Source organism: Anolis sagrei, chromosome 4 (genome assembly GCF_037176765.1).
Source record: "Anolis sagrei isolate rAnoSag1 chromosome 4, rAnoSag1.mat, whole genome shotgun sequence".
Classification (NCBI taxonomy): domain Eukaryota; kingdom Metazoa; phylum Chordata; class Lepidosauria; order Squamata; family Dactyloidae; genus Anolis; species Anolis sagrei.
Window position 1 is genome coordinate 25,302,845 of NC_090024.1, and position 15,133 is coordinate 25,317,977.

Sequence of the window (15,133 nt, forward strand, 5' to 3'; positions counted from 1 at the left end):
CTTATATCACCAGAGATAAGTATTGTACCATACTTCCATTATTTTTTTCCAGACATATCACTCATGTGTATGCATAAAACAGAGACTAAAAATATTATTCTGAAATAACCATGAGCTTTTTTTCTGGATTCCATGTATCTCTGTGTTACTGTTGATGAATTAGCGTTAACAGAAGTCCTTTAACTGTGTATTCTTTTCTTCCCACTGCCAGGTTATTCAAATTAATTTTGAAGAATTTGATCTGGAAATTGGTTATGACACTCTAACAATTGGTGATGGAGGAGAAGTAGGAGATCCTAAAACAGTACTTCAAGTGTAAGTACTCATAATTTCTACACACATTTTAAATAATTTCTAAACTTTCTAAACACATTATTTTATCTGTGGTCATTGTTGTTTATTACTTTGTTCATGTGCCATTTGACATGACTCTTAGGATTTGTACTGATGTCATATTCCATGAAGTCTGCTTTGACCTTTGGTGACTTTATAAATCATCAATAAATTAAATTAAATAAATCATCATCATCATCTCATGAATAGAACACTGAAGATGGAGACAGAAGGTCTGATTCGTGCAGCCCAGGAGCAAGCCATCAAAACAAATGCAATTAAAGCCAGGATTGAAAAATCAGCTGGTGACCCAAAATGCAGACTGTGCAAGGAAGCTGATGAAATCATTGATCATATCCTCAGCTGTTGCAAGAAAATCGCACAGACGGACTACAAACACTGGAACTTATGAAACAAGTACCACCTACCAGCAGTAAAGAATTCGTGGGATCATAAACCTGCAAAGATCATGGAAAATGAACACGCAAAAATACTGTGGGACTTTTGAATCCATACTGACAAAGTTTTGGAACACAATACACCAGACATCATGATTGTGGAAAAGAAAAAAGTTTGGATTATTGATGTTGCCATACCGGGTGACAGTTGCAACAAGGAAAAACAACAGGAAAAACTCAGCCATTATCAGGACCTCAAAATCGAATTGCAAAGGCTCTGGCATAAACCAGTACAGGTGGTCCCAGTGGTCGTTGGCACATTGGGTGCTATGCCAAAAGATCTCATCCGGCATTTGGAAACAATAAACATTGACAAAATCATGATTTGTCAACTGCAAAAGGCCACCTTACTTGGATCTGCATGCATCATTCGAAAATAAATTACACAGTCCTAGACGCTTGGGAAGTGTTTGACTTGTGATTTTGTGATACGAAATCCAGTACATATATCTCATTTGCTGTAACATACTGTGTTTTGGTGTCAGTAAAATAATAATAATAATAATAATAATAATAATAATAATAATAATAATAATCTTTATTTCTATTCTGTCTTTTCTCCCCCGAGGGATTCAAGGCAGATTCCAATATACAACTTACATCCAATGCCTTCATAAAACAAACAAACAATGACATAAAATCCCAGAAAGACCCCACAAATGAAAGCAGCGTTAAAAACCTAACATCAAATTAAATGAATATCAGTGAGTTAAACATAACATCAATAAATTAAACCAACATAGTTAGACTGAGTCAGTTAAGAGTTAGATAGTGACATAAAATCAGTGAGAGGCATCCATGGGATCGTATTATTGATTCAGTTCTTACACATTCTGAACTGTAGAATGATTGCAGTTTTATGCCACTTTGATTCCCATGACTTAATGCTACCGAATGATGGTAGTTGGAGTTTTACAATATAACCCAAAACATCAAGGCAGATAATTCAAAATATCTCCTTTGAACTAGGTTATATGAGTCCACACCACCATATAATCCAGTTCAATGTGGATATTATACAGCTTTGTAGAAGGGTTCTAAGTTACACAGGTTTTCTTTAAGAGAACAGGATCAGTGTCTTAGGCCTAACCAGGTGTCATTCTAATTGGAGTGTAGTGGCAAGTGCTAAGACTATATTATATAGGTTGTAGTAACCCTGTGTTAGGAGTTTGATGGATGAAGAGAGAAGGGAGAGAGTTTGTTCTACCTACTGTTAGTATTTGTACTGTTTGTATTTGCACTGTTTGTATTAGTTATGCAACTGAAGAAAGAAAAGCCTTCCAGCTAGAACAGACAGCTTTATGTCTGTGTTGTTCTTGTTCCTGGGAAGACCACTTCACAGCAAGAAGGTATTTGGTTCCCTAACAGGAGTGAAGAGTCCCTGAATTTCATGGTGTTTTGAAATCCTGACACAGAGCCCCTGGTACATCAGTCCTGAAGTGTTTACAGTATGTTTTGGGGCAAAATAGGAGGCAGGAAGGGGAGGATGTCACTGCCATCCCTCCTCCCCAGGCTACCTGAGCCCGCTGAGGTGGGATGGCTGCGAGGATTGCCAATCCCAAGAGTCAGTCCCCATAGAGGCAGTCCCCCATACCTGCAAATATGCATATTTTCCTGAAAGGTTCAGATCTTTCTAGGTATTATTTTAACCTGGAATAAACCTGGATTTCCATTAAAGAGCAGTGTAGATGAGGACTCAGGCTTTCGGTCTAAAAGTCATGACACACACACAAGGAGATGGATTGAAAGAAAGCTATATTTCTTACAGAAGCATTTTTAAAGAATAATATATTACAACATCATGATGGATAGCATACACGTTTGGAAACTTCTGCTTACACATGTGAAGAAGTTGCATGGATTTCAGAAAATGAAATTCCTTGTTTGTACGTTTTTAAAATGGCATCATACTTGTTTTGCTTTATTTTGCAATAATATATTATGTTTGGAATTTCTAATAATGATCAGTTGGTGTTGAAACAGTTCAAGCAGCTAACTGGAATTGCTGCTGCTAAGTGACAGTGGAGGGATAAAAAGAGCCAAAAGCAGCTGGTCTCTCAGCAGAATAACCCTGCTCATCTTTCTCTGCTGTAGCTGAAACATATAATTAATTTTAGAATGGAGTTTCCTCTTTTTGGAAACAGTCCTAAAGTATAGAAATCCCAGTGGAGTTTACTGTTCTGTACTTAAAGCTTGGTGCTTTGGTGCTGAAAATGAAATGACGTGTGAGAAGATAAGATACAATGCAAGCAGACTCTTCTTTGGAGAGACAAGAATTCTGTTGAACTATTGATCACAGTACTGCAAGTGCTCTTTCGTTTAGCTGCAAAGCTTGGATTCTGCAATTGTGGAGAAGAAATATATGTAACATAGACTCTAGCTTTTCCCAATAATCTTCTTACATCATGTACACATGCACAATTTGATCTTGACTCTTACAGATTAGACTGTAATACTTTCAAATAAGGCAAACTGTCTGATCAGTCTGATGTCCTTAATAATATTTTAGGAAGGGTTTGTTGTGTACCTTCCATCTGTTTCCAATTTATGGCAACTCTAAGGAAGAGCCTATCATGGGATATTCTAAGCAAGATTAGTTCAGAGGAAGATTGTCTTTTCCTTTCCCTGAGGTTAAAGAGTGCGACTTTCCCAAATGCGTTTCCATAGCTGAATGGTCTGCAGAGTCATAGTCCAGTGATTAGACCTTTACACTCTGCTGGCTCTCTTTTTCCTAAAAGAAAACAAAGCCCTGATATTTGGTGAACATTATGCTTTTCTTTCATTCTGTTCTCTGAATCCTATGTAATTTGTCTTTTTGATTATTTCATTTTGCTAAAAATAATCATATTGAATTATTCTCTTTTCATGCCTATTTCTTATCTGTAAGCTAGATATTGTACTAATGCCTGTGATATTCTAGGAAAAATTTCACCATTTCAAAAGGATAAAAAGCAAGGAGGTTCTGAGGAAAGCTGGAGTTTATGAAATATATTCCTTCAGCTAATGTTTCCTTCAGCTAATGCTCGGTGTTATAAGCTCTTGCTTAGGGCATATCGAGACAGCGCTTAAAATGTGTGCCCTCTCACATTTTCCAAATGATGCCTCAGGTAAAAATGCATTCCTTTGAGACAAAGCAGGAAAACGCTATTTTTTGCTGAAGTAATTTGAGAGCTGGAAAGACCCAGATCTTTCCAGTTGTGGGCACTGTGTGGATGGGGCCCGGGGATTATGTTGCATTACTTCCAGTGCCCATCCACACAGCTGTCTCGGGTTTCTTGGGCTCCTGGAACCCAACAAACCCAAGCCAGCCCCCCCTTTCCACCCCTCCCCCACCTCATTTAAAAGCCATAAAATAAAATAACTTACCCAGCTGCCATTCCCTCTTCTCCAGAGCTTTCCTGGCATGTAGAAATGATGTGCCAAGAGAAGGGGGAGGTACAGAATCGCTCATGGCCCTCCCTTCTCCTGGCACATTATTTTTATGTGCCAGGAGACCTCCAGAGAAGGGGGAATGGCAGCCGGGTAAGTTATTTTATCTTTTCAAAGGCTTTTCTTGGGGGGGGGTGTTTTATGTTTGGGTGCCCTGCCAGAAGGCCTGGACACTAGGCTTGGGCGGTTTTGTTCGTTAATTTCGTAATTCGTTATTAATTCGTATTTAAATTAGCTTACGATCCAATATTGAGCCATGCAGGACTACTGTGAGGAGTAATTAAAAATTGAAACAATTTTTCCAATTTATTTCGTATTGTTTCATAATTGGTTCAAAATTGTTTCATAATCGTTTCGTAATTATTTCCGTATGTCTGGTGCAAGTTTTATAGTTGTTGTTTGTTTTATCAGTGATAAAAAATAAATTATCACACCAACAGTCAACAACAGAGGGAGAGGGAAGCTTCAGAAGTTCCCTCTGTCCCATTTGGAGGGTTTTTTTTTTTTAGCATATTGCACAATCGCGTCCACCATTAACGAATTGATTTGTAATTTTACAAAATTTCGTATATTTCGAACTTTTTAAAAGGAAAATTTCAGAATTCTTTTTTTTTAAAAAAAAAACGCAAGGGCCCCCCTAAAAACGAAACGAGTTTAGAACCAAATTTTTCTGTAGTTACCCAAGCCTACTGGACACCCACCCCACTCAGGAAAGTGTGGATGTTGGGAGGAGGTGTGTGGACTTTAACCAAGGCCCAATCGGGTTTAAGAAACCTGATTGCACCAGGGTTAAAGACCTGTGTGGAATTGCCCTTTGCAAGGTGCCTTTAGACAGACTACAGCTACAGTGACTTGTGTGACATAATCTAACTAGAAAAATTATATAACAAGTAATAGAGAAGTCTATGGGGCTACATACAACATACAGTATTCAGTGCAGGAAACCTTGATCTGTAGTCTCAACAATGAATCGAGACACTTTAGTTCTTTTAAGGCACAGAGAAATCAGACTGAAATTCATTATCCTATTGATCTTTCTTTCAGAGTATTGTGAGACCCTGTGTTCAGGGACCAAGATATACATTATTTATTTATTTGGATGATGCATGATTTAGGAGCAGGCAAATTTGGCATGGTTAGGCATCAGTGTTGCTAATCATCCTAAAAATGAAATAGCATGCAAAAGATAAGCTAAAATGCAAACACGCTGTTCTTCTGATCTCATGCATACAGTATGTTCTTTTCTCTTAAAAATTAGATTGTTTACACTTTCAAACAAGTCTTTGCTTGTTTTGTTTTCACCTAGGTCTTTGAATGATTTAGCTGCAAGCTGTGTTGCTAAATGGGGCATCCAAACAGAATATGTTGTGCTTGTTTTAAAGAGATTTTAATTATTCGTTTTTAAAATTTGGAAGTATAATTTGTTGTTGAACAGGGAGAAGCATATTTTGGGGATGGAGATGGAAATCACATGCAAGCCAAAGGTCACCTAGTCTCTCAATCAACTTACATAGCTAAAATCATTTGTGTAGCTAATCTGTCCAGTTTTCCATATTCTCCTTTTATTTGTGTTCAGCAAAAAACCCAATGTATCTTAACTACAAAGCTGCTATTCATCTTTTTTTGTGACACTGTACCCTTTCAAAAACCTCTTTGCACAGTAGTATTAGTGCTTTTCCATGTGTATTTTAAAAGACAATGCTTTATTAATATGGGAAAGGCAATGCATATTATTAATAATAATAAAACTTTATATTCCACCCTATCTCCCCGAGGGGACTCATTCTACTGTTACTACTATACTCTATCAATAAATAAAGGTAAAGATTTCCCCTTGACATTAACACTAGTCGAGTCTGACTCTGAGGGTTTGTGCTCATCTCCATTTCTAAGCTGAAGAGTCGGCATTGTTCATGGATTCCTCTAGGTCATGTGGCCAATATGAATGCCTGGAGCACTGTTACCTTCCTGCCGAAGCGGTACCTATTGATCTACTCACATTTGTATGTTTAGGTAGGCAGAAGCTTGGCCTAACTATGGGAGTTCACCCCGTCCTTTGGATTAGAACAGCCAACCTTCTGATCAGCAAGTTCCTTAGTAGTTTAACCCGCTGTGCCACCATGACCCCTACTGTATCAAGACATATATGCTTTTAGTAGTAAATCACTTTATTTTTAGTCTGTTACTATTGTTTCCATAGTTTTAAGGGTTTTTTTCCCTTTCATTCAAAGAGATTAGCTTCTCAATGGAAATAGAAAAGAATTAACATTAAGTATATTGTTCAGCTTTCAAATATGTTAAAAGTATTTAGAGGTTGAGTAGACATTGGAGGACAATGAAGTTATTTTGTATCCATGTTCTTCCAGTTCTAAGTATATATGAACATGTATATTTATTAGGCCTGGGTAACAACGGAAAAAAATGTTTCTAAAATCGATTCGTTTTTTGGGGGGGGGTTTGCGTTTCGATATTTAAAAGAATTCCGAAATTTTTCTTTTAAAAAGTTCGATATTTACGAAATTTCGTAAATGTTAAAAAAATTACGAAACATTAACGAAACAAATACAAAACAATAACGAATCGATTCGTTAATGGCGGACGCGACCGCGCTATACGCTAAAAAACCTCCAAATGGGACAGGGGGAACTTCTGAAGCTTCCCTCTCCTTCTGTTGTTGACTGTTGGTGTGATATTATATTTTTTTTTCACTAATTAAACAAAAAACAACTATAAAACTTGCCCCAGACATGCGGAAATAATAATGAAACGACCTCAAACCGATAACGAAATGAATACATAATGAATCCGAAGCATTTACGAAACGAATTTAAAAATTCGTTTCGTTTTTAAGTTGCTCCAGAATGGTTCGTTATCGCTTCGTTATCAAGAAAAATAACGAATTTTTAACGAATTACGAATTAACGAAACGAAACCGCCCAGCCCTAATATTTATGATTTCCTTTAGTTTCATAGCTGATCTTTGACTGTTTCCTGAGTTCTCTCTTCCCCAATTCTCTCTGCTTCTTGTGCAAATATGAACTATTACTTGCATGCTTCCCATCCTTCCATTTAAGATATTAATGTTTCAGAGCATCCTATCTGAGCCAATTGGTACATTAACTAAGACTGATTGTTTTATGATTAATACAAATAAAAGCCTACATGTTTTTCTATTATGAGCACCCTATTTAATTTGTTATAAGCTTCAAAGTAAAGAACCTCTATATTATAATAAAGAAGATGTAGTAGTGAAAGATGTACAGATAATGCTCTAGGAATCTTTTCCAAATTATAGTGCTGTCAGCCTGAGATTATTTGTCTCGGGACTATTTTCCCTTGAATTGGTATCTTTATCTCTATCATCTGTCTGCCTACCTTTCCATCTACATCATGTGTGTGTATGCGTGCACATGCACAGGTGTGCACACACACAAATATATATGCATATATGAATTCACAGGAGTAGAATTGAGACATTTTTATGCTTCAGTTTGATGCAGCAGCTATTTGGAAAAAGATAAATACAACGTGAATTCAGACTGTCATGAGAGTAAGCTATCAAATAAGCATCTAATTAATCTATGATAATTTAAGAAGATATCTGTTATCATTTATTGTGATTATTTCCTGTCCCATTTGCCTTTAATAATTAATTTTAAAGTGATGTCAAACTGCATTCATTTTGCAATGTAGACAACCATGTAATCCCCCATATCTGAAAGTCAAACTTCTAAATTTCTACTTTAAAAACAATGTTTTCGAGAAGAAGAAACAACTGAAGTTAGAAAAGACAACAAGAATACATAAAAGAGAATTTCTGCACACCAACCATATAAAATATCATTATGTGTGCAAGCTATTTGCCAGTCTATTTTTTAGCTTACACCCTCTGAACCTTCAGCAATTCAGAGAAGCTGGAATAGTCTTAATGATTTGGTCTTTTTTTCTTGCTTGATGCTGCTGCTTGGTGAATTTATTTCTCTGTATTTGCCAGTATACTAGTTATTTTGTGGTTCTCTAAGGGCCCCTCTACATTATACTAAAACCTGAGAGGAAGTGGGTTAAAACATGTTGCTGCCCATTTCTGACTTACTTATTACCTTCTTTATAAGTGTGGTCCTTCAACAGAATTTCCTTCACAAGATAGCAATGATATATAAGGAAGAGGATGGGATGTACATTGCAGTGGATCTGTTATGTGTTTTCCAGGTTCCATTTTAAAGGCTCATACATACAGCCAAAACCTTACCATGTTATTCTTAAACATTTCTTTCCTTAAAAACAGAACTGCTTTTGCTTTACCTTCAAGTATAGATTTATAGAATTATACCAGATTATCTTCACAACATTACTGTGTTATACAGAACTCGGAGATGTTCAGCTGGCTGCATTTTTCCTGATGACTGGGCTTTTAAAAAATGTCATCACTGCTATAATGTTTTGGTCCTTGGAGTGCTGTGATCAAAAACTCTTACTTGCTTTCTTAATATCTCTTTATTTGAAGTCAATTTCCAAGCTAATTGAGTTTTTATTTTGTGTATGATTAGGTTAACGGGAAGCTTCGTGCCAGATTTAATTGTCAGCATGAACAATCAGATGTGGCTGCACCTTCAAACTGATGAAAGTGTGGGCTCAATTGGCTTCAAAGTTAACTACAAAGGTAACTATAATCTATTAGATGCATTTAAAAGGAGCTTTCATTCTATAAATAATATTAAAAGCATATTTTAATGTGTAGTTATGAAGCTATATTTAATTATAGATACAGAATTTTCAGAGACACACTTATATAATCCAATTAATTATCCTGTAATGCTAACCTATTGCTAACCTATTAAAAGTGAATGTGAATGCCTGTCTATGATTTGACAGTTCTCTCTTTGAAAGCTTTAACAATAGAACAACCCTGAAAACCTTCCTGTTAAATGTTTTGTTTACGTGATCTCAAATGGCTGAAAGAGAACTCAACAAAAATACGAAGGAATTAAATGAAAAGCATGCTTGCACAAATGCTGGGGACATTTATTCTTCACAATAGAACTACATCCTAGAGACTGTGACATATATTTCTCTTATAAAGGCTGAACCAAGAGCAGTGTTGTAAACATTATTGGAAACAAGACTATTTACTCTTACAACATAGGTGCTGATGTACAAAAGGAACTGTAGAAAGATACCTGCAGGATTGTCTTCTAAACAGCTGTGTGAATTATTGATTCTTTACCATCTACCTGGCTGTATTTCTTTCTTCCACTACTGCTAGAAGCTTGTGGGTGTATATATATTTCTCCTCGCTCAGAGTATAAAAGCTGTATTGATGACTAGTGACAACATTTAAGTCAGGATCACAGCTCCTAAAGCATCCAATCTTGAAAACAAGTTGGCAAATCTGTGGGACATTAAATACACTCCATTCTAGTATGCCTCAAGAGAGTTCTTTGTACTTCTAAAGATGTATCCAAGATGGACTTGGATGCTGTTTTATCCAGGCTACTTCAAATAAGTGTTTTATTATAAGGGGAAAATTTCAGTTAGTATCTGGCTCCCATGGCATTAGCTGAACTGTGGCAAAGAAATCAATATGTTGAAGACTAGATTTTGTTAGATGTTAATTTTGTTGCATTTACTTGGTCTAGGGGTGATTGTTTTTCAGAAATTCTATTACTGAACTGAAGTGACCTTTTTATTTCTGTAACCCTATAACATCTCAGAAGTAGAAATGGGAAGACTATTTTATAATATTTGAAAATTGGTAAATGAAATATTTTTTTTCAAATATCAAGAAACTATTAAGGAAAAATCACACAGAGATGAGAATTTATTCAGGTTAATGTGATCCAGAGCTGATTAATAGTGGTGGCCCCTTATGCTATGGAATTCCCTCCTGACTGAAATCACATTGGCCCCCTCCCTCCTGAACTTCAGGAAAAACTAAAGACATGGGTGTGGGACCAAGCTTTTGGTCAGTAACAGTGCAATAAGACAATACAGAATGCCACAATGACAATTGGAATGGCACCGGATTATGGCATTGGACTGCATGATTTTAAATAAGTGGTTTTAATGCTTGATAAGTTTCTAGCGATGGTTTTAATGTATATGTTTTGTTTTATTTGATGTATGTTCACGTTGGCATCAAATTTCTGCCTGCATATGTAAGCTGCTCTGCGCACCCTAAAGGATGAGAAGGGCGCGGTATAAATATGGTAAATAAATAAATTAATAGGGCCTTGAACCATGTTAACAAATGTTGCAGTTTGCTCAAAATTCTCCCCAAGAATCCAGAGCAAAACACAACCATGGATCTGTATAAGCAATTGAGCTGGTTCTGAGCTGGCATTGGCCTCAACTATTTGAATATCCACCAAATATTTCATGGGTTTGGGTGACCTGGAGACACCTGATGGTACCCATCATCTCCCTCCTGTTCCTATTGACATAACAACCAACAGGTGCAACATAGCTGATGGCAGTTATACGCTGCCTGGAGTTATACTAGTTGAAGCAATGAGATGATGAGAAGGGAGAGGGGAGAAGATGGACAGTTTCTTCTCTCCACACTTAACCCATTCCATGTCACTAAGGCATCCCAAAGAACATCAGGTGATGAATGATGGACACTTGCCATGTCATGCCTGCTTGCTACTGCAATGATTAGAATGGGAAGAGGAAAGAAAGGATGGCCCCAGTGGCACTGAATCAGGTTCAGCCCTGCTGGATGCTCAGGGCTCCTTCCCACATTGGAAGCAACCAGGAGGTTGTTAGTCAAAACCATCCTGGTGCCAATCCAGCATTTGCCACTGTGAAATGGCTCCAGGATAAAGAGTCTATGTAGAGCCTCCTCTACAGAGAAATGAAAAATTGGTTTCTCCGGGATTATGACCTATTGTTCACTATCTTTATACATGATTTGATAAAACAGGAATTCCATCTTCTGTATAAGACAGTTAGAGGGATATCTACATGCTAGAGTTTTTAATATGCTGAAGAGTAAGAAGACAAATCCATATGAGGACCAATTCATACCAGATATATTATATAGAAGAAAACTTTTGGAGGTGGCATGATAGCCATTTTTGAATTTTTGAAAAATCTTTCAGGTGAAAGATGAAGTAAACTTTTTTTTTTTGCTACTCCAGTGCATAGGATCCAAGGTACTGTAATATATTTAATGTACAGTAAATAGCATTCCAGTCCAATAGTTAGGAAGAACTTTAAGGTGGTAGGAGGTGTTCATTGAATGACCTACCTTGGAATGTGGCAAAGTCTCCTTGGTGGCAGTTTTTAAACATGGACTGGATGGTATTCTCTTTAAAGATTTTTTAGTCACATATTTCTGCACTGACATGAGTATTAGCTCTTTTGGTCCCAACCATCACTAATCAGTCTGAATCTATTTGAATCTCCTTTTACATCACAGATAAAAACAGAAACCTTGAAGTCATTGTTAGTGATGATGATGATAATGATGATGACAAAAATGATTATCAACTAACATAGTAGATTATGCTACTGTCCAGTTATCAACTCTGTAATCAAAATAAGCCTGAGAAGTGCTCATTAAAATATTACTATGGACTAAAGAATTAGTTCTGCAGCATTTGTGAAGAATTTGTTCCTGGCAGATTTAATGATTCACAAATGTTATTATTTAATTAATGTTCTAGAAAGAAGAATTGGATTAGCTTGTTAATTTCTTCATCATGCAGCTATTTTATGTAGTTAGAAAGCAGTATGTCGGATAGCATGCTTTCATTTTCTCAAAAATAAGGCTTTTGTGTTACACAAATTTTCAACTATTAAAGTATTATTTTGGGTGCAAGTAGTCCAGTGGCAATCCACTGGGGGGAAAAAGGAAAGCTTCTGACATGCATAAGAAAAGTCATTGAAGAAACTTGAACAGAAACACTGCACACACACACACACACACACACACACACACTTATACCTAAAAGGACTAATTTCTATATTACAATATTTTTAAAAATGTATATAATTATTTGTCTTTATTGACTGCAATGGTTTTGCTGTGCAGTCAGATCTGAGGAATAGCTATGTTTAACTGCAAGGCTTTCTGGGTGACCCCCCCCCCCCCAAAGCAACTCTCAACATTGTCTATCTTATTTAGAAGAAATATCACCTACTTGAATAAAGGGTAAAATAAAAATGGAATGGAATGATGTTCAGTTCTTGATTCTCTAATAAGTCTCTTGGGAATGGGAACTTGTATGTGAGAGTTTGAAAGGTAAGAGGAAGAAGACCATTGAATGAGCCCCAAGGGAAAGAACACAAGATTCTGCTAAAAATTTGGAAATTGAGAAGTTTTTTTTGCTCATGAGAGAGATGAACAGGGAGTAAAGAACTACATTAGAAAAGTACAAGCAGCCAGTTAAAGGAAGGGAAGAATGTAGGGAAAGAAGGAGCACTGGGTTGAGAGAGAAGTTGCTAAGAACTATAGTGTGCAGAAAATTGGTCAATGCCTTTGGTAGGCATAACTGTTCTAATAATCAGCAACAGATCTATCAAAAAATTAAATCCTGAACTCTATAAAATGAACAATTGTGCCCCAACCACCAAAATAATGAGTCGACACAACAGTATGGGATAAACTATATTACCAATCAACCTCTATGTGACCTGCCAAGGGCATGAACTTGGTGTGGGATAAGTTGAGGCAGTGGCCATCCAAGACTTACTCCTCAGCTAACATTGGCGAGACACCCAGGTTTTCAGATGGAACAAATTGTTGATTCCAGAGGGACCACTCAGGGCTCTGATGACTTCCTTCATAGGTTCAGGCATCTGGAGAGTTGGTTCAGGAGCCTTGGCATGATCCTCAGGCTTGACCATGGGCTGACTCAAACTTGCACTCCTTTTACCACTCTGTCTCTAAAGTGGAAATACGGAAAGAGAGGGTTTTTAATGAGCAAAGCCTTACTGGAGGAGGGGTCTATTTCCCCTTATCATTTTCCAGTGCAGCCACCTAGCCATGAGGGCTTTGAGGGCTTTGGATGTGGTGTCATTATCATCTGAGGAGGTTTGGAGGAGGCAGGCACTTGGCTGGAGCCTTTTTGACTGGGCAAAGCACCCCACCATTCTTCTTAGGAACTGTGCTGTTGAAAGAAAGCATAGTTGGCCATAAGCATAAGAAATATAGTTTCCATCAGCAGAATAGCATCCAAGATAGCTGTCACTGCACAATGGCCATTCCCCTGAGGACAGTATGGCGAGCCCCAAAATGGCATCCATGTGAGGCCCATAGGCCCACTCATGGGAATAACTGAAGAAGTGCACGCAGGCCTGTCTGTATATTGGCAGTGGCCTGATAAAATCCATGCCTGATACAAAATTATTATTATCATTATTATTATTGGTTTGTTGTAGGTTTTTTCAGGCTGTATGGCCATAGTCTAGAGGCATTCTCTCCTGACATTTCGCCTGCACTTTGGCAAGCATCCTCAGAGGTAGTGAGATCTGTTGGGACTAGGCAAAAGGGTTTATATATCTGTGGAATGACCAGGGTGAGACAAAGGGCTCTTCTCTGCTGGAGCTAGGTGTGAATGTTTCAACTGATCACCTTGATTAGCATACAATGGCCTGGCTGCGCCTGGGGCAAACTTTTGTTGAGAGGTAATTAGATGTCCCTGCCTGCTTCCTCTCTGTTGTTGTGCTGTTGCAATTTTAGAGTTTTTTTAATATTGGTAGCCAGATTTTGTTCATTTTCATGGTTTCCTCCTTTCTGTTGAAATTGTCCACATGCTTATGTATTTCAATGGCTTCTCTGTGTAGTCTGACATGGTGGTTGTGAAAGTGGTCCAGCATTTCTGTGTTCTCAAATAAAATGCTGTGTCCAGGTTGGTTCATCAGGTGCTCTGCTATCGCTGATTTATCTGGTTGAAGTAATCTGCAGTGCCTTTCGTGTTCCTTGATTCGTGTTTGGGCACTGTGTTTTGTGGTCCCTATCTAGACTTGTCCACAGCTGCATGGTACACGGTAGACTCCTGCAGAAGTGAGAGGATCCCTCTTGTCCTTTGCTGAACGTAGCATTTGTTGGATTGTCTTGGTGGGTCTGTAGATAGTTTGTAGGTTGTGTTTCCTCATCAGCTTCCCTATGCGGCCAGTGGTTCCCTTGATGTATGGCAAGAACACTTTTTCTCTGAGTGGATCTTCATCTTTTTTTTCTCATGGCTTGTTCTTGGTCTTGCATTATTATTATTATTATTATTATTATTATTATTATTATTATTTACAAAACAGCTCATCCCCAGGTGCCTTTTGAGGCCACGAGGCCAGCACGCTCGAAGAGGAAGGGGAGGGGGGGAAGGAGTGAAAAATGGCAACCCAAAAAACACTGCATGGTCAAGTCATGATGTCATTTGGGAGGAAGCCACCTTCTGCCCCCACAGGCCTAGGCCTGGGACAAGCCGCTTGAGCCAACAGAAGGAGGCACAGCTGGCAGGTGGGGATGATGGATGAGCCAGCCAGCAGGTGGGTAAGCCCCATAGACCCAGAAGCAGTGGCACCAAACTGTGACGACTATGCTGCCACTGGGGCCAGAAAATGGGGCAGCACTGTATCGGCCCTGGACAGGTGGCAGCTTGGGAGCCAGACCCAAGGGGAAGGGCAACCCCACACCCATCAGTAGCATTCAGGAGGAGAGGGGATGCAAAGCCCCCAGCCTCCCAACCCCTGACCTTGGGGTCCGAGGCCATGGTGGGAGTCACGGCCCTGAGCCCCAGCTTTTCCCTGGGTGGGGGGTGGAGGTGGGCAGGCAACCAGGCCAATCTCACCCTCCCCAAGCCCTACTTATGGGGCAAAAGAAGGTGAGTCCATCTTCTTCCAATGCTGGATCCAGAATGAAGAACAAGATGGGGTCATGTGACTAATTCTTCTTGCTCTCATTTCACTGAAGG

At 38.4% G+C, this 15,133-nt stretch overlaps 1 protein-coding gene across 8 annotated transcripts in view; it reads left to right on the forward strand.

Annotated features, from left to right (window-relative positions):
• Positions 1-15,133, forward strand: part of CSMD3 (CUB and Sushi multiple domains 3) — a 661,396-nt gene that overhangs the window by 396,898 nt on the left and 249,365 nt on the right. For all 8 annotated transcript variants that reach the window (XM_060775796.2, XM_060775789.2, XM_060775791.2 and 5 more), the window contains 2 exons: positions 212-315; positions 8,768-8,880. In XM_060775796.2, coding sequence (XP_060631779.2) covers positions 212-315; positions 8,768-8,880 — 217 coding nt within the window. The remainder of the gene's footprint in view (positions 1-211; positions 316-8,767; positions 8,881-15,133) is intronic.